Source organism: Hyperolius riggenbachi, chromosome 9 (assembly GCF_040937935.1).
Source record: "Hyperolius riggenbachi isolate aHypRig1 chromosome 9, aHypRig1.pri, whole genome shotgun sequence".
Classification (NCBI taxonomy): domain Eukaryota; kingdom Metazoa; phylum Chordata; class Amphibia; order Anura; family Hyperoliidae; genus Hyperolius; species Hyperolius riggenbachi.
Genome location: NC_090654.1, coordinates 285,668,912 through 285,689,807, shown reverse-complemented (window position 1 = coordinate 285,689,807; position 20,896 = coordinate 285,668,912). Strand labels below are relative to the sequence as shown.

General features: G+C 47.4%; 1 protein-coding gene across 1 annotated transcript in view; it reads right to left on the bottom strand.

The window, feature by feature from the left end:
* The window catches only part of CNIH1 (cornichon family member 1), a 39,567-nt gene extending 31,478 nt beyond the window's left edge, over nucleotides 1-8,089 (bottom strand). The window contains exon 1 of the mRNA XM_068252387.1: nucleotides 7,824-8,089. Coding sequence (XP_068108488.1) covers nucleotides 7,824-7,904 — 81 coding nt within the window. The 5' untranslated portion in view covers nucleotides 7,905-8,089. The remainder of the gene's footprint in view (nucleotides 1-7,823) is intronic.
* Between the last annotated feature and the right edge of the window lie 12,807 nt (nucleotides 8,090-20,896).

The following is a 20,896-nucleotide window of genomic DNA, read 5'->3' as shown; positions in this document are numbered from 1 at the left end:
CCACTGGCTACACCTATCCCTGGCTACCTATGCTGTGGCCAGCTACCACTGGCTACACCTATCCCTGGATACCTATGCTGCACCACCTACCACTGGCTACCTATGCTGTGTCCAGCTACCACTGGCTACACCTATCCCTGGCTACCTGTGCTGTGGCTACCACTGGCTACACCTATCCCTGGCTACCTACCACTGGCTACACCTATCCCTGGCTACCTGTGCTGTGACCTGCTACCACTGGCTACACCTATCCCTGGCTACCTATGCTGCGGCCACCTATTACTGGCTGCACCTATCCCTGGCTACCTATGCTGCGGCCACCTACTACTGGCTACACCTATCCCTGGCTACCTATGCTGCGCCACCTACCACTGGCTACACCTATCCCTGGCTACCTATGCTGCGCCACCTACCACTGGCTACACCTATCCCTGGCTACCTATGCTGCGGCCACCTACCACTAGCTACACCTATCCCTGGCTACCTATGCTGCGGGCACCTACCTCTGGCTACACCTATCCCTGGCTACCTATGCTGCGGGCACCTACCTCTGGCTACACCTATCCCTGGCTACCTATGCTGTGCCACTTACTACTGGCTACACCTATCCCTGGCTACCTATGCTGCGCCACCTACCACTGGCTACACCTATCCCTGGCTACCTATGCTGCACCACCTACCACTGGCTACACCTATCCCTGGCTACTATGCTGCGCCACCTACCACTGGCAACACCTATCCCTGGCTACCTATGCTGCGCCACCTACCACTGGCTACACCTATCCCTGGCTACCTATGCTGCGCCACCTACCACTGGCTACACCTATCCCTGGCTACCTATGCTGTGGCCAGCTACCACTGGCTACACCTATCCCTGGCTACCTATGCTGTGGCCAGCTACCACTGGCTACACCTATCCCTGGATACCTATGCTGCACCACCTACCACTGGCTACCTATGCTGTGTCCAGCTACCACTGGCTACACCTATCCCTGGCTACCTGTGCTGTGGCTACCACTGGCTACACCTATCCCTGGCTACCTACCACTGGCTACACCTATCCCTGGCTACCTGTGCTGTGACCTGCTACCACTGGCTACACCTATCCCTGGCTACCTATGCTGCGGCCACCTATTACTGGCTACACCTATCCCTGGCTACCTATGCTGCGAGCACCTGCTACTGGCTACACATATCCATGGCTACCTATGCTGTGGCCACCTACCACTGGCTACCTATGCTGTGACCTGCTACCACTGGCTACACCTATCCCTGGATACCTATGCTGTGGCTACCTACCACTGGCTACACCTATCCCTGGATACCTATGCTGCAGCCACCTACCACAGGCTACCTATGCTGCGGCCACCTACCACAGGCTACCTATGCTGTGGCCTGCTACCACTGGCTACACCTATCCCTGGATACCTATGCTGCGGCCACCTACCACAGGCTACCTATGCTGCGGCCACCTACCACAGGCTACCTATGCTGTGGCCTGCTACCACTGGCTACACCTATCCCTGGATACCTATGCTGCAGCCACCTACCACAGGCTACCTATGCTGCGGCCACCTACCACAGGCTACCTATGCTGTGGCCTGCTACCACTGGCTACACCTTCCCTGGATACCTATGCTGCAGCCACCTACCACTGGCTACCTATGCTGTGGCCACCTACCACTGGCTACCTATGCTGTGGCCACCTACCACTGGCTACCTATGCTGTGGCCACCTACCACTGGCTACCTATGCTGCGACCACTTACCACTGGCTACACCTATCCCTGGCTACCTATGCTGTGGCCTGCTACCACTGGCTACACCTATCCCTGGCTACCTATGCTGTGGCCTGCTACCACTGGCTACACCTATCCCTGGCTACCTATGCTGCGCCACCTACCACTGGCTACACCTATCCCTGGATACCTATGCTGCAGCCACCTATTACTGGCGGGTGGGGGCAAATTATTTAATGTAAGGGGGTGGGGCTCAGGTTCAAATTATTGTTTAATACCGTATACCGTCATACCGTGGTATTTTTTTTTTTTTTTTTACGGTTATTATATGTGGGATTTCATACCGTTGCAACCCTACCTGCTACGGTGCCCGCTTATTGGAAAGAGGGAGTTTATGAAGCTAGCCAGTCAACCTGGTTTGGAGAAATCAGATAAACACACCTACACTGGCTACTGTGTATAGGTCTCCTAACACTACACACTGTAGATGAAACCAGGGCCGTACAAAAATCATCAGACTCCAAATCCTTGATTCATGAAACTACGAACTCCGACTCCAAGTACGCAAAATTGCTCCGACTCCACAGCCCAGGGTAAAACTCTGCTGAGAATCCAGCAACCGTACCGTCCAGTAAGTGCACCACTCAGAAAATGCTGCAAGGTATAGGGCCTGTTCACACAGACGTTTCCTGGGCTGTAAACGTCAGTCGCGGCACTCGCAACCCAAATTAAAAATACAAAATTTTAGCAATAAAATCTATTTTCTAAATTATAATAATAAATAGCAGCCTTTTTTCAGCAGCATGATGACAAATATAAAATATTTTACATAAATTGGAGGAACCCCTCCCTTCCTTTCATATTGCTGGGACAGAATCCGGCAGACTGGTGGAGGATATAAAAAAACAAATACAAAACACAGGCTGCTACTGATGATGTCACAGGGGGAGGTGATCTCAGCTTGTGTGAGATTTCATATAGACGACGCCCCTGTGAGGGAGGGTAGCTGATGACAAACACGCCCATGATCTAAAACGTCCTACTAAGCTCAGAAGCAATGGCTGCCACCTGTATAACCCTAGTTATGAAAAGAGAAGGGTGAAAAGCATGCAGTGAAATGCTCACAGGCTTGAAGGAGTGTTTATCTTTGTATGTGTCAGAGTGCTGCAACTAAATATTTTGAATTTAAAAAAAAATTGGTTTGGGTCCGCTTTAAATGACGCCCATTCAAATGAATGAGCAGCGCTAGTACCATCATTTGCACAAACGCCACGTTTTTTTGTCCTGATTTTTCACGCCCCCTTCATCAGGGGTGAAAACTGCTAAGTGCTTTTCTGTAAGAATGCAGAAAAGCATTTAGAGGAAATACAGAGCAGAGCCCGTGTGAGCCGGCCCTGAATCGTACTGTTATTAGCATATTATGGCATTGCTTATCAGTTTTATATCCCTGACCTCTGTACCTGGACTGGAGTCTAGTGTGTCTAGCACTTCACAGTTCAAAGCATTGTTTATTCCCACCTCGTTTCCTGAATCCATCAGTTGTCAGCTAGGTTTACACCCTGTGTTAGGCAACACCATGCAGGGTGTTAAGGTGGCCAGACAACTCTCGACTTGACGTAACAGCAAGAGACCCCCAGCGACGTTCCCCCTAGTGAATGAACGTGCCACTGGTGTGTGTATTTATAAATTACCTGTCCTATATCGCCCACCCGTCTTCCATTCGCCCACCCGTCCTCCACTTCTTCCTCTTCTGTTTGCACCTATAGCATGTGTGTGACATCACACGCTAAACGCCAGCAGTGTGTGAAACCCAAATGGAAAAGGAAAATGCGGAAGACAGATGGGCACCACAGGACAGGTAATTTATTTATTTACTGTATTTATAATGCGCCAACATATTACGCATTAGTTTAGGTTACAGACAATATTTAGGGGTGACATACAGCAATATGACAATACAGGAATACAAGAAAAACCAGATCATGCAGCACAGTATGAGTACCAGGTAATGCTTAGTCACTGGATGGAGCATGGAGATCACACAGCACAGTATGAGTACAAGGTAATGCTTAGTCACTGGAGGGAGCATGGAGATCACACAGCACAGTATGAGTACAAGGTAATGCTTAGTCACTGGATGCAGCATGGAGATCACACAGCACAGTATGAGTACAAGGTAATGCTTAGTCAGTGGATGGAGCATGGAGATTAGGCAAGTTGAGTTCACTCAGATCCATCGGATGGGTGTACGGTAATGGAGGTGCGTGAACAGATAGGAGACATAAGGAGGGACCCTGCCTGCCCAAAGGCTTACAATCTAGAGGGAGAGGTAAGGACACGAAAGGTAGGGGACCAGAGTTCAGCTGCGGGTTTAGAGCACTAGTGAGGGGAGGGGGGGGGGGGGTAGGCCAGAGTTAAAAGGTGAGTAATGTAATAAATGCACACAGGGGACACATTTATACAGTAGGGGGTAGCAGCTAGGCGGCAGACTCTGCTGATTCCCAAGAGAAATGTAATGCTGAAATTGATCGGGATCGGGCTGCAGTGTACGGGCGGCCGACAGATTTCTCTCTAATCAGATTCAATCAGGGTACAATGGTTAATTTGCATATATTCAGCAGTGGTGCCTGGGAGACATCTCGAGCTCACTCCAACCTGAATTATCGCAAATTCTTTCTGTTTTAGGAAAGCAAACTTTTGTTTTTCAGATTCAATCAGAAAGATTTGTCTCTTGGTCAAATCTACCCATCATCGCTAGATGTATGGGTAACATCATCACCACCAACACTGTGCTCTTAAGTTTAGTTCCCACTGGGAACTACGTGCTTAGCCACTGTGATTTTGCAATGCGTTTTTGCACAGTCTGTTAGCTGAATCGCTCTGAAAGATATTGCATATAGCAAAATTTTGATTTCTAAAAATCAAAACACTGCTGTGGGAACACTGATAGGGTGACACTGCACTTGCGCTTTACCAATCAGCGCAATCAACCCCAGTGTGAACCAGCCCTTACTGCTTTTCAGATTTTCTGCTTTTTTCCCAGGCTGCTGAGAATCGCTTTTTATTAATGCCATAAAAACGAGAAAGCGTTGTGTGCTCAATTCAAGGCCGTTTTGTGGCTGTTGCCTCTCCCAGCTTAGATTGTGTTATGGACTATCAGGAGACCTCGGTTTCCCTCTGCTGAACAGAAGATTTGCATCATAAATTGCCAGTCACTGCAGAACAGCACCCTGACAAATACAAACACCGACCGCTGAATGGAACTGGGAGACACAGAAGCCTCTGATCACCACCTAGAGAGTCACTGATAGGTGATGGACTGCTGAAGGTGCAGAATCTGTCAGGCAACAAATACAGAAGCCACAGCTATGCCATTTATAAAGGGGTACCCCTCGGGCCTAAAGGGACCCAAGACAGATATTTGAATATGAGATCAAACAAATCTAACCCTAAGGATGGCTCGTAAATGTTTTTGAAACAATCTACCGGGGGGGCGGCATGTTCTCTAGCCTCCCGTCCCTCAAGTCTACACACGCCCGTCCATCTTGCTACTCTGTGTGCCATAGATGGAGTTCAACGCAGCCACAGTGATGTCGCCCCCCCCCCCACACACACACACACGGCATTCTGGGAGATGTAGTCCATTACTAGATCATCCCCAGGAGAGGTGGGCTCCTGACCCAGTGATTGCTGTAAGCCAATCACAGCACTTAAAAGGGGACAGACAGCTCTGGTCTTGAAGCAGCCAGACACGTACGGTCTTGGAAAATGTTAAAACCTGCTGTCAGGACAGCGCTCGAGCGACGCGTTTAACACCCACGTGAACTGGGCCGAATGCCTGGTACACACCATGGAATTTCCTGTCAGACTGATGGGTCGATTCAAATATTTCCGAATGGCCTGGTCTGATTTCTGATTTGTTTTTCTGCTCAATTTTGTATAAAAGTGCTCGGAAAATAGATCAGAAAAAACGATTGAAAATCAGATCGGACCTGTCGGAAATAATAGATTTGACGCATCTGAGGGAAGATTGCATGGTGTGTACCAGGCATAAGCCTGCCATACACTGGGAGTCCTTTTCCTGATGTGTCCAAAAGACAGGTCCCTCTCTGATTGGAGATCTATCATTGCCACAAGCTACACACCAAATGTTAATAGATTTTAACATGAAATCCATTAAAAATCAATTACCACCACTCTCCCAGGTGACTCCTGTTACTGCTGCTCCCCAGGTGCCCCGTGCAGTGTTAGCGCAGCGCTCTGACACTCACTTCTGCAGACGAAGCGCTCCCTCGTCTGTGCTGCCGTCATCTCCTGGTGACAGGTGGGTGCTCATGTACACCGCCGGTTCACAGGGTCACTTCGGGCACCAGGAAATGATAGCAGGACAGAGGAGGAAGAGGAAGTTTATGTCAGAGTGTTTTTTCTGTGCCAATTCTCTGCATTGGGCCCCAGGGAGCAGCATTAACAAGGGGAACGCATCACTGGACGCACCCTTAATCAACAAGCAAATAACTGTCCTCTGTCATCAGTAATGAGTCGATGCCTGCTATAGATCGCTAGAAATCACAATCAAGCAGCATGCTGAGGCAACAATCTGCAGCATATGCGATCATAGTGATTACATCTGCCGAGGAATGAGACTCTATGGGCACCTTTAGACATTAAAGTGGATCAGAGATAACCTTTTACTCATCGCATAATTGTGGTCCTTTCATATAGTTTATAGGGAATTCCTCAAGCCAAATACTTTTTTTGTTTTAATACTCTAATTCCCTATAAACTAAATAAGCCACGCCCACAGCTCCTTTTGTGCCTTGGCACTGTAGCAAGGGCTTATGGGAGCTCAGTCTGGGCAGGAGGAGGTGGTTACTAGCCAGAGATTTCAGAGGCAGAGGGGAGGAGGGAGGAAGAGAGGGGACTGAATTTACACACAGGCAAGCGGATAGCATCTCCAGCCCTCAGCCTGTGACAATGTGACAGACAGAACATGGCTGCCCTCATTGTATCACATGAATAAATAATCATAAACTTTTGAAGCGGTTTGCAGCTAGATATGCTGTGTAAACTTTAGATAAGATATATAGACAAGTTATTTGTTCTAGTTAGTTTTTCATCTCGGATCCGCTTTAAGCTCTAAAGGGCAGGTGCGTCTCTCCTTTTGTTTCTGCAGACTGGCTTATGCATTATACAACTGTGCTCAGCTCTGCAAATTAACTTGTTTGTCAAGTACCTAAACACACACCTTCAATTAGTGCCACATAAGACACAGGCACTATATAAATCAATATTAAATTACTGCTAACATCTTGCTGGGTATATTGTATGCCACACCTATCATTGTAATTATATTATTACTAGTTATATTTACTATACTTTATATAGTGCTGACATTTTGTGCTGCACTGTAAGGAGTCTCTTCCTATTCACAGTGGGGCCACAGACAGATATAAGACAGATAAACCACATCCATACCAACATCTTTATACATTTTGAGTTAAACTGGGCTTCAATAAAAAATAGCACTAAACAGTCACCCCTAGCAACCAGCCTGGTCCTATGTTGCTGATGAGCAGAGCTGTCGCCCTGGCAACCAGAGTTGAAGATGAGAGCTGACTGGTTGCTATATGCAACAGCTTTATGAGATGTAGCAATACAACAACCTGGCAACCAGAGTTGACTGCGTAGCTATAGGCAACAGCTTCATCTGATGTAGTTGTAATCAGAGCAGTCGCCCTGGCAACCAGTTCACTGTTCAAGGTAAGGGCTGATTAGTTGCCATGGGCAACAGCTCGATCTGAGGTAGTAGTAAGCAGAGAGGTCGCCCTGGCAACCAGAGTGGACAGTTGTGGAGGACAGCTGATTGGTTGCTATGGGCAACAGCTCCATCTCAGGCGGTAGTAAGCAGAGGTCGCCCTGGCAACCAGAATGGACAGTTGTGGAGGACAGCAGATTGGTTGCTATTGGCAACAGCTCCCCATGAGCAGCAATGAGGTAGTAACCCAGCCCCCAGCACTGGGGTCCGGACTGCCCCGACTCTCCATCCGCCCCCGGGGCCTCCAGCGCGGCCCCCCGCGGTACTCACATGCCAGATAGCGAAGAAGATGAGCGCCGCGGTAAGCAGCAGGGCCAGCATGTAGCAGAAGGCCGCGAACGTGAACGCCATGTTCAGTCCGGGGAGCGCAAGTGCTGGCGGCGCGGGGGCTGCTGGGTAAAATCATTCACCGGCCGCTGCCGCTCGGCCTGTGTGAGGAAACACCAGCCAGTGGCGCGCGCGCGACACTTCTGCCAATAGGAAGGCGTGGCCGCGCACACGCGCGCACCAGGGATGGCGGGAGGCGGAGCCGCGCGTGACGCTCCTGCCCATAGAAAGGCGGAACCGCGCCACTACAGGGAGTACACCGGAAGTCGGAGCAGCGCTTTTTAAGCTTCCGCCAATAAGAAGGCGTGCGTGCACGCCAGTGGTTATCGAGGGCGGTGCCGTGCACGGCGCTCGAGGCTACAAGGCGGGGAAGCGCACGCCGGTGTTGTGTCTGATTACGCTGCCTGTGGATTTGCGCTGCCCCGCATGCGCAGTAGGAGACTGTGCGGCCACATTTCCTATAGAATGATGCTGCTGGAGGTAAAATACTAAATATCTCCGCTCCTACACCTCTTACACTCCCCAAATGTTCAGGGTAGGGAGGGGACCCCCTGAACGACCTCTATGCTAAAATGCAGCCCCCGAGACCCGCTGGTCCCCGAGATAGATTTCTCTAATCCATCTCCTGAACCAGCGGGTCTCGGGGGCTGTAATTTGGCATAGAGGTCGTTCGGGGGGTCCCCTCCCTACCCTGAAAATTTGGGGAGTGTAAGAGGTGTGGGAGCGGAGATATTTAGTATTTTACCTCCAGCAGCATCATTAACTTCACACTGAGCATGCGTGCTACTCAATGTACAAGGGAGCTTCCAGGCAGCGCAATCAGACATTACACCGGGTCCTGGGGGGGGACGCGGGATCGCGCATGTGTCTTGTTAGCGTGATGGCGTTTGTCATCTCGCTGTCTGCTCTCTCCCATAAAGCATACTGTGATGGCCCATACTCACGGGCTACATTTGTGGCCTGTTGCTAGCACACGGGAGCGTGTGCGCGACAGGCCGGCGACTGCTCGTCGCCAGGTCCCTCTGCATACACACGGCGGAGGAACCTGGCAACTGATGCGAAGGAAGCTGTTGCTGATGTTCCTCCCCCCCAGCCGGAAGCTCAGGGTATTCCCTGCTGGTTGCTGTCGCTAGTCCGCATACCCACGAGGACTAGCGACAGTTGCGGCGGCAACTGTCGCCAGGCGATTGACCGCGCCAATCGCCTGGCGACGAGCGACGGTTCGGGGTTCGCGCCCATGTTGCGCCTCATACACACGGGCGACCTGCGGCGACAATTGTGGCCCGTGAGTATGGGCCATGACTGTCTTCCCTCCGTCTTCAGAACATTCCCCCCAACAACACCCATTCTCCAAGCCTCCACCCAGAGGCAGCTCATCCACCCCAACCATAGTGTATATACCACCCCCTGATTGCATATTCTACACCCTCCTGATAATCCACCCATATCTGCTCTACATCATCATGTAATATCATCCACCCATATCTGCTCTAGACTACACCCTCCTGATAATCCACCCATATCTGCTCTACATCATCCTGTAATATCATCCAACCATATAGATCATATTCATATTATCCTACCCATAGCCGGCCTATAGCTGGTTACCTATACTGAGGGCACCTACACTTGATTTCCTATACTGGGGGCACCTATAGCTGGCTACCTTTACTGAGAGCACCAACACCTGGCTACCTATACTGGAGGCACCTACGCCTGGCTACCTATGGGGGCGATGGAGACCTTCAACTGACTTCCTATACTGGGGGCACCTATACTTGGCAACCTATATTGAGGACACCTACACATGAGATCCTATACTGGGGGCACCTATACCTGGCTACCTACCTATACTGAGTCTGAGGGCCTTTTTTTGGGGGGGGGGGGGGGGGCGCACTGCGGCTATAATGCGTGGTGCAAATTGTCGGCTATGTGCTATCATTGTAAATGGGGGAAGGGGCTAACTGTCCCACTGATTGTTTTTATTAATATTCCTGAAATGTTCTAGCCTGCATTTTTAAGTATATTCAGGATAATGCACTCTTTCCATCCATTCATAGTATTTTTTCTATTATACATATGTGACGTGTCACAGAGATCATTTGGGATGATGTGTCACAACGTCAAAAAGGTTGGGAGCCACTGTCCTAGGAGATATCTCAGGAGAAAATGTGATTTGCATATGGGCCTGTGTGTGTGCGTGCAAACGCATGCGGGAAGAGGATGAAGGGGGGGCACAAAAATCAGGGTTCGCTCAGGGCGCTGTGAAACCTAAGGCCGGCCCTGATACTACCTAATAAAACACCTGTGTCTCTGCGTCCCATGTCCCTGTGTGTCCCTGCATTTGCGCTACTGCGCATGTGCCGCAGGGACAGCCGTTGTTGGGACGTGAGCAGGACAACCAGGGGTCGGGCGGGCTGACAGGTGGCGGCGGTGACAGACCTAGAGCCATTTTTTTAAATGGGCTTAGGTCAGCTAGTTGAATTATAAAGTGCCAAAATATTCCGTGGTTTTGTACAAAGTAAAGGGGGACACTAACCTCCCAGTCAGAGCCCCCTTCCCCTCTAAAAATAGCATCCTTTCTCATGTACATGTATTATAGTTGCCTATGAACTTCAGCAGTATCTTGGCTCGGGATATTGCTGAAGTTCCTTTTTTGGAAATGTCTCTTCTTATCTCCTCTTTTCTTACACTAAGCCAAGTGTGCCCTACATACATAAATTAAGTAGCCATGTTTCCTATATAACAATTATTCTGATCTGAGGTCTGAATGATGGGGAGGCGTGCGCCCACGGTTCTGTGGCGCCCATGGCACGTTCCATGCCTATACCCCTCTAGATACGCCTCTGCCATCAACTGAGGTTATTTACAACCAATTTGATTAGAATTTCTGATCGCTCTAATGATTTTTCACTAGAAATTGGACCGTTAGAAGCCACCTTAAAGAGACACTGAAGCAAGACTAAATCTCGCTTCAGCTCTCATATACAGCAGGGGCACGTGTGCCCCTGCTAAAACGCTATCCCGCGGCTTAACGGGGGTCCCTTCACCCCCAACCCACCCCCCGCAATACTTGGTCGTAAAATGGTCGCTGGCTGTCTCTTCCTGGAGGCAGGGCTAACGGCTGCAGCCCTGCCTCCCAGCGCGTCTATCAGACGCGCATCGCCGCCTCTCCCCCGCCCCTCTCAGTGAAGGAAGACTGAGAGGGGCGAGGGAGAGGCGGAGATACGCGTCTGACAGACGCGCATGGGGCAGGGCTGCGGCGGTTAGCCCTGCCCCAACCAGGAAGCGCTCCCCCGCTGCACAGAGGGGGTTTGGGGGGACAGGGACCCCCGTTAAGCCGCGGGATAGCGGCGGTTTAGCAGGGGCACGCATGCCCCTGCTATCTATGAGGTCTGAAGCGAGATTTATTCTCGCTTCAGACTCTCTTTAAGAAATGAACATGGGGTACATAATAATACAGACAAATGGAAGACATAAGTGGTGACAAAACACAGAATCATATAATCTACCCATATCTGTTCTCTATCTCCATGTAATATAATCCACCCATATCCATTGTCCATTTCCATGTAATATAATCAAAAACCGTTAGGCCCAGCACTCAGAATGGAGACATGTGCTATAGCTGATTAGAACTCTTTGCCTACGGAGATCAAAGTAGCAAAAAGTGAATATCAGCAGCACCGCTTAGAAGAAAATTAACTCTTTATTGAAAAACATGCAATTAAAATCACATGTCAGGAATGGGTTGGAGGCAACTACAGCCCGCTGTTTCGGAGCGTGTTGCTTCTTTGTCAAGTTGTAAGCTTGTTAAAAAAAATATTACTTAGTATTTATACAGTGCCAACATCTTCCGCAGCATTGTACAGACTATATTGTCTTGTCACTTAACTATCCCTTAGGGGGCTCACAATGTAATTCCTACCATAGTCTTATGTGTTATGTCTATGTATGTATGGTGTAGTGCGGGGGGGGGGCCAAACTTAAATACAAAGTGGGTCGATATTAAGCTCTGGGGCCAAGTCATGGGCCAACCTCAATGTCTAGTGGCCACCTCTTTGCCTTATAAAGTTTAAGTTCCCTGGTCTCTAATAGCCCCCCTCCATCCCCTATACAGTTCCCTTACAACACCTTGCAGCGCTGGGTCCCCGGTTCGAATCCCAGCCAGGTCAACATCTGCATGGAGTTTGTATGTTCTTCCCGTGTCTGCGTGGGTTTCCTCTAGCTACTCCACTTTCCTACCACATCCCAAAAACATACAGATAAGTTCATTGGCTTCCCCCCTCAATTGGCCCTCCACTATGATACATACATGACAAACTCTGGGCCGTGGGCCAAATGTGGCCCTCGGAGCCATCAGATTTGGCCATCAGGTGGTTTCTCCACTTTGTATTATGTTTGGCCCAGTCTAAACCACCAGATAAACTATATTGGAGGGTAAGCCGTAGAACAGTGTTTCTCAACATTTTATTGGTATGTACCCCTTTTAAAACCCTGTACTCACCAAGTACCCCCGAGCATGGTAAACATTTTCTCAAGTACCCCTTCACATGATAATTGATTCTAAACAATTTCCAAGCATTTACTATTGCTTTAAATTAGCTAAAACACTAATTTGGTGTTGTTTAACCTTCCTGGCGGTAAGCCCGAGCTGAGCATGGGCTATGCCGCCGGAAGGCACCGCTCAGGCCCCGCTGGGCCGATTTGCATACATTTTTTTTTTGCTACACGCAGCTAGCACTTTGCTAGCTGCGTGTGCAATGTGATCGCCGGCGCTACCCGCCGATCCGCTGCTATTCGTCGCACCGCGGCCGCCCCCCCTAGACCCCGTGCGCTGCCTGGCCAATCAGTGCCAGGCAGCGCTGTGGGGTGGATCGGAGTCCCGTATGACGTTATGACATCGGTGACGTCATCCCACCCGGTCGCCATGGCGACGGGAAGCCCTCCAGGAGATCCCGTTCTTTGAACGGGATCTCCTGATCTCCGACAGCTATCATGAAAAAAAAAAAATAAAAACGGATTTGCTGCCCCCTGGCGGATTTTTTTAGCAAACCGCCAGGAGGGTTAAATAAGATTTATTATTTCCTAAAACTCTAAATTTGTTATTCTTTGTTAAGTATATCAAGTCCAAGTACCCCCTGGAACCATCACAAGTACCCCCTGGGGTACGCGTACCACAAGTTGAGAACCTAGGCCCTAGAACACCAGGGAAGCCATATGGGGAGAGGGACAAAACTAGACATCAGGGAACTGTATAGGGTAAGGAAGGGGCCCCTAAACACCAGGAAACTGTATAGGGGAGGGAGGACCACTAAACACCAGGTAGAACATTCGTTGTTGATCAGCACCATTAACTGCACCCGATCGATCGATCGTAAGATTGATCATTCAGAAGATTGTGCCTTCAATGGCCACCTTTAGTCAGGATACTGTGGAGGGGGGGAGGAGTTGCTTAGGCCATTGCATCCTCTCACCCACACCACCAACTGTGCTGTCAAATACTGCGGTGCGGCAGGGAATAATGCCAGCAAGTAAATGCTGCAAGGGAGAACTGGGGGGCAAGACTGGTTGCATGCAGATTTGTAAGCAGGGCCACCTGCAAAGATCTGTGGGTGGGGCCACCTTCAGAGATCTGAGGGTGGGGCCACCTGCAGAGATCTGTGGGCCGCTCTGGTGTAATGCCCGGTACACACCATGCAATTTCCCATCAGATAGACAGCCAAATACATTATTTCCAACAGGTCTGACCTGATTTCCGATCATTTTTGTATAGAAGCGATTGGAAAATCGATCCAAAACCAAATTGGACCTTTCGGAAATTATCTATTTGATCGTCTGATAGGACTTGGTGTGTACCAGACATTAGTATTTAGTGGGGCCCTGTATCCCATACTGCAGCTGGCAGTCTCAGGGAGGGGACAAAAAGCCGGCGGCTGAATAAAGGCAATACCAATAATCCCCCATGAGAAGATGGACTAGGCCACAGCATGCCAAATTGTACTGTGATTGACAGCTGCATAGGAAGACAGTGATTTATAGTTCATCTTACTCTGGGATGAATGTACATCATTTAAAATGTTACCATTTTTCATGACAGTGCTCTATCAACTGCACCACACCATGGAAGACAAATGTACAATTTAAAAAAGACCACTCCAGTGAAAAAAGAAAGCAGTTAAAATCTGACAATTTCCTCATGGGGGATTCTCCGGGTTTTCTTTGTTTTCAGAAGAATTTCCTCACCGGTAGTTTAAATGCCAAAACAATAAGATACCAGACAGCCTCCCTACTCACTTGTACACTATTTTGGCAGTTAGACTTAGTAACTGCCATTCAGGAAAAGCTTTCGATAAACAAAGAAAACCCTGAGAATCTCCCACGAGAAGATGGACTAGTACAAAACCTGTCTGTTTTGTCAGATTTTAACAGCTTACATTTTTCAGTGAAGTTGTCCTTTAAATAAATTATAAAGTTCAATGCATTATCTTTTGTTTTGTTTTTTTTACATAACATGACGTTCAATTAATATGGCAGTGCTTCAGAGCGGTGAAATACAATATCACAGAGAACAAAGATCTAGCTTAGAATCTATTATCGAGTACAAAAGGTCACGGTCACCATAAGCCGATATAAGTGCCACTCTCTCCGGATTTTCTCCCTCTATAGCGCTTGTTTTTTTCTTTTCCTCGAACACCATGGCGACAGCTAAACGCCCAGCTGAAACAGAAGATGTGACATTTCACACCTATCAGGATTGTCAGTCTGTGTGGCCTTCTCTGTCAGCTGTAGACAATGCAGTCAGCCAGACATTTCTTAACCACACATTTCTTAAAGTGAACCTCCAGACTAAAAATCTACTCAGCAGCACTGAAAAGGCTTGGTGTTTCTTTAACAGTTTCACAGCATCAGAACTTTGTTTTTCTTACCCAAGCCTCATTTTTAGCTGCACAGAAAAAAAATGCCCGGGCATTTTCCCCCTGATGCTGTGCAAAGCATGATGGGATTTCTGATGTTGTTCTCCTTCTGCTGTTTTGGCGCAATTTTTTTTATTTTGAATTTGAGATTTGAAGCCTAGCGAGTACAGCTGGGATGAGTGATCAGGACACAGGACAGTTGGAACTGTGTCTCATGCTCCCTGTCACCTAATTTCAACCAAAAAGATGGCTGCCCTCGTGAAATCACAAACATTTGTCTGTTCTTTTAAAACAGGGTGGGTAAGAGATGATATTACCTATCTATTTTAATTAACATAACTAATGTAACTTAATGACCGTATGTGTGTTTAGGCTGAAGTTCACCTGTAAGGCATAGGGCCCACAAGCCAGACATTTAATTTCGGCGCCTCCATAGGCCGTAATGAGAATAACAGCTATAGCAGCGCTCAGTGACTAATTTGGGCTTGGCGATTGCCAGTGCTCAAATTACAAGAAAAAAAAAAAGAAAAAGGAGGTAATACTGCCAGCGGCAACAGCTGGTGCCCGAAAACGTGCCCCTCACCCCTAAGTTGCGACAACTCGAAGGGGGAATAGCATTAACACCACCCCAGGACTTTCAGCAGGCACAGGGGAGCAGTCTTGACTTCACCCTGCGCTGAAATTTGACCGCGGCCATTTTCCATGTATGCCCAAGAGCTTTTCAACTGTGGTTTTGAATTGCCGGAATCACTAGCGATTCCAAAAGCACTAGGATAATTAAAGTTAAAGTGGTATAAAACCCTGACATAATATTCAATAAAAACATGTTTTTCTACTTCTTATATGCCATACAGGTATCATATTTGCTTTTGTGCATAAGTGTTATTATTCATTTAGAAATTACAAGTTCCCAAAGTACTTTTTTTTTGCTCTGAGAGTTGCCTTTGCATTTTACTCAAAACTGGTTTTATTCATCTTGTATTGAAGGCAGAAATGCTTTCTGAGTGTCTGACTGTGTTCAGGAGCGTCTGCAGTGTCAGAGAAGTGTTTACTTAATTGTATCAAGTGAGAAATGTAAACACAAGATAACATTATCTCCACTTCGGATGCGTCCAGCTTTCTCTGCACTGAGCTTGTAAGTCCTGTGTTTAACTAGTTCAGTGCTGTTCTAATTTAAAAAAAAAATGGTGGTAGTATAGAATATGCTGTAAATAATCTTTTAGAGCAAAGAAGAAATAATGGGTTTCATTCCGCTTTAAGGCTCCCTGCACACTGCAAATCCGATTTGCGATTCCGATTTTGATTCAGATTTGCAATTCCAATTTTCCCTGAATGCTATCAACAGAAAAACGCATAAAAAAAATGCAGCATGCAGTCGAACAGTGATCAGACAGATTGGAAAATTATCTATCTAACCATCTAATCAGCTCAGAATCAAGCCGTGTATTCCCGGCATAAGGGCTTGATTCAATAAGACAAATAGCACGTCTTATCAAAGTTAACACGCCTTATCAGAGTAGCGTAGCAAGCGCTACTAACTTATGCCTGCTAATTGGCAATGGCGAGAACTACACTCGTCCTGATCAAAGTTAACACGCCTTATCAGAGTAGCATAGCGAGCGCTAGGAACTTATGCCTACTAATTGGCAATGATGAGAGCTCCGCTCGTCCTGCGGGTTCGTATGCTACTCTGATAAGGCATGTTAACTTTGATAAGGCATGCTTATTTGTCTTAGTGAATCAAGCCCTAACTGTGAAGCATGGTGGTGGAGAGATGATGATGATTTGGGCTCGTTTTGCAGCCACAGGCCCCAAACACCTTGCAGCCATGATACACTTTTACATACACTCACACAGACAACAGAACGAAAGTCAGTCTAAAAAAACCGGTTGAATTCCTTTATTTAACCAAGTTAAACCAGAAAATGCACAAAACACCAAAAAACGCTGCCACTAGTAATATAGAGACATCATATACTACAACCTGGGGAACAGGCGGCAGCGGAGAGTTCAGTCTTTTAGTAACTATAAACATCAGGGATTTTTTGTTCTTTTGTTACTTGCATACAAAAAAAGGCAAAAGAAAAAACGTAAGTCACAAGTAAACTTCTATACCAAGTAAGAAATACAATTGTGTCTGAAGTGCTTTATATACAAAGTACATTGAAATTTACTCGCAGAATAAAAAAGCCACACTGAAATGAGATGACATTTTTATTTTTTATACACAAGTTTCTCGAAGTTTTGGACATCAGGTAGTTTGTTATCACTACTAAAGTGAATTTGTGTTTCCACTTATAAAGATCCGCACAGAGACAGTACAGCGATGCAGAGGAATACAGAGGCTGCCTCTGGGGGGGGGAGAAGGTTAGCAGCCTGCTTCTAATGGATAGAATACTTTCACCTGCTCCATATTATATACCCTATGTGGTATTTTCACCACAATATGTAAGTGACGTGACGACTGGGGGCTCCAGCATGGACCTTAGAATACCCACTTAAAGTGAACCCGAGTTGAAAGTGATATAGAGGCTGCCATATTTATTTCCTTTTAAGCAATACCAGGCTGTCCAGTTGATCCTCTGCTTCTAATACTTTCAGCCATAGACGCTGAACAAGCATATGCAGATCAGATCTGACAAGATTATCTGTGTGCTTGTTTCTGGTGTTATTCAGACACTGCTGCAGCCAAATAGACCAGCAGGGCTGCCAGGCAACTGGTATTGTTTAAAGGACAACTGTAGTGAGAGGTATATGGAGGCTGCGATATTTATTTCCTTTAAGCAATACCAGTTGCCTGGCAGCCCCTACTGACCCTCTGCCTCTAATACTTTCAGCCATAGATCCTGAACAAGCATGCAGCAGATCAGGTGTTTCTGACATTGTCAGATCTGACAAGACTAGCTGCATGCTTGTTTCTGGTATGGTTCAGACACTACTGCAGCCAAATAGACCTACAGGGCTGCCAGGCAACTGGTAATATTTAAAAGGAAATAAATATGACAGTCTCCATATCCCTCTCACTTCAGTTGTCCTTTAAAAGGAAATAAATATGGCTGCCTCTATTTAACTCTCACTTCAGTTGTCCTTTAAATCAAGTTATGGCAGAATAAAGTCTTGCTGGAGGACTTAGCAGGAGGGGGCAGTATAAACATTTTAGGTATAGATTAGGTTTAGGCTAGTCTTGGGAGACCAGAAGCATAGGTGAATTTAAAGCACTCACTCAGCCTTAATTATTAACCTCCTTGCCGGTTATCCCGAGCTCAGCTCGGGGTAACCTGCGTGGGAGGATTTCTCAGGCCCCGCTGGGCCGATGTTCAAATTTTTTTTCCTACACGCAGCTAGCACTTTGCTAGCTGCGTGTGGTACGCGATCGCCGCCGCTACCCGCCGATTCGCCGCCGCGCCGCCCCCTCCCCCCCAGACCCCTGCGCAGCCTGGCCAATCAGTGCCAGGCAGCGCTGAGGGGTGGATCGGGATTCCCTCTGACGTCCAGGACGTCGGTGACGTCATCCCGCCCCGTCGCCATGGCGACCGGGGAAGCCCAACAGGAAATCCCGTTCTGAACGGGATTTCCTGCTTACTCTGATCGCCGGAGGCGATCGGAGTGGGTAGGGGGGAATTCCGCTGCTCAGCGGCTATCATGTAAAAATTTTTTTTTAAAAAAGTGCTGCGCTGCCCCCTTGCCGCGGGAATTGGACCGGCAAGAGGGTTAACAACAATTTCTTGTTTCTGCACTCAGTACTCGCATAGTAGAAGAATAAGAGTTTTGAAAAGTGTACTAATATATGTTTAGATTTGAGGCATGGTCATGTGACTGCTGACGCCTCTTGTCTCCTCCTCTGTGTTGTCTAGGAGGAGGAGTTGCGTTTTCTGGGACGGCTGATGTAGCCAAGTAACCCCCCCAACAATCAGATTGTGGGCGAGGGGGTGGCCAGGCTACGTTTAACCCTCACTTAACTGCTTGCTCCCTGTTTAAGGTCTTCGGGATTCCTTGGAAGAGTACTCATGTCCCCAAGTACTTTCAAACAAGCAGATCTAGGGATACGCCCATCTTCCAAAGCTCTCGGGACGTGATCGCTTCCAATGAATCCCGAAGGCATAAAAACTGAACAGGGGACAGCAGTGGAACAAGGACACAGAGGGAGGACCTGGAACAGTCTATGGATCCAGAGACTTCCCTCTATATAGGAGAGCACTTAACGATTTTGTTTATCGCTCATTTCAGGGTTGTTTTAAAGAGGGAATAAACTGACAAAATATTCAATAAAAATGTGTTTTCCTACTTTTTATTACCCATACAGTTATCATATTTGCTTTTGTGCACAAGTATTATTTTCCTTTTACAAATTCCCAAAGTACAGTCTATCTGCTCTGAAAGCTGCCATTGCATTTTACTGCACAGCTGCTGTATTTAAATATTACAATCTACCTAGTGATCACTTCTCAGTTCTCTCTGCTTCTACTAGGTGTGCAGCTCAGTTTCAGCACTGCTGCTAATATTTACTAATTGTAGCTGAGAAATGAATGTAAACAATGTTATCGCCTCTTCAGATTTGACAGGAAGCATTCCACTGAAGAAGAACGTGCTGTGTTTAACTGTTTGAATGCTGTCCTGCTATCATTTGTTTCATGCTGTAAATATTTTAGAGCAAAGAATGCTGAGTTTTACACCACTTTAATATGACTGACCAGAATGGTGGCATTTTGTCTGTAACGGTCCAATAAAACTACACAATGGAAATGTTCAGCATGTAAATACTAATCCTCACATAAACAGGCTCCTCACTGCAGATTCCCAGCTTTACTTCACAGTTTAAAGTGCACCTCCCCTCTCTCTACAGCAAAGGCAGCCATTTTGTTGACTGCGTCATACGTAAACTGGTTGCTTGGCAACCAATGGTTCATATCCGAATCCGTGGAAAGGCTTATAGGCCTCTGCCTAAGGTGGAGAATTTCCACGAATCTTACATCTAGCAACATATCTGACATAACCCGGTCTGCACAGGAGACAAAACTATAAACTGCAAACTACAGCAAAATATACAATTTACACTCTTAGCTTTAGTTCTCAACTGATTTGGATTTTTTCTTGTGCCTCTTTTGGTCTCGATTATTTCTCATGTTCATCACAACCATTCTTATGGTCCCCATACAATCTGAATTGATTGGTAGCCCTGAGAGATGCAGCCCAGACCTAACTGCAGATACCAGAGAGATTTATGGTGACAGTCTGTAAAGCAGACAGCAAAATGGCTGCTATCTGGACCCAAAATCAAGCATCAGTCTGCTCAGAACAGCTTATAACTTGTACAGGTGGAGCAAAATGATCGGGAGCCAGTCAAAACAGAATGCCATAAATGCCAAAAACATCTGTCCCTAAACAAAGAGTTTGTGTATTTATAGTAAAGTGTGCTTAAAATGTACCTTCCTCACCATCTGTATCCTCCACAATTCACCCTGGAAAATCCTCCAGTTGGCACAAGCATAGTCTGACCGCACATGCCCGTTGGCGGGAGCGCAAGTGGGTCTGGCATGGTAAGGCCGCACCTGCACAGTACACCCCAGATGGGAGGATTTTGAGGGCCGAATAGCAGAGGATCCGATCCAGGCGGCGCAGGACGGCAGCGAGAGAACGATCAGCCTGGAGGGGGCTGGAGGAAGCCCTAGGTATGTGTCATTTTTCTTTAAATCTCCCCCCGTCTCAAAATGACATACTAGGGCCCTGCCCAAACATCCACTATGTATTTATTTTACCCACCTTTTAAGAGGATACCCCACCCCCTGAGAGTATGAGCTGTTATACTGCAGAGTACGCTGATCTCAATTTAAAATAAGCAGGTGTCCACCACTCAGTGAGCCAATCAGAATCCTCCCTGGGGAGGGACGATTCCCATTGGTCCATGTGGAATAGGGCAGGACACAAACTTGCGTTCGGCTAGTCAGAACGGATCCCGTCTTAATGGATTGATGTGAACAGATTCCTATTGCTTTGCATATACTTGCATTGTGAAAGGAGCTGCTTAGTAAAGCCACACAAAATTATTATTATTCTGGGTCAGTGAGTTAGTGCACCATTTTGCCTTGTGGTTGATGGGGG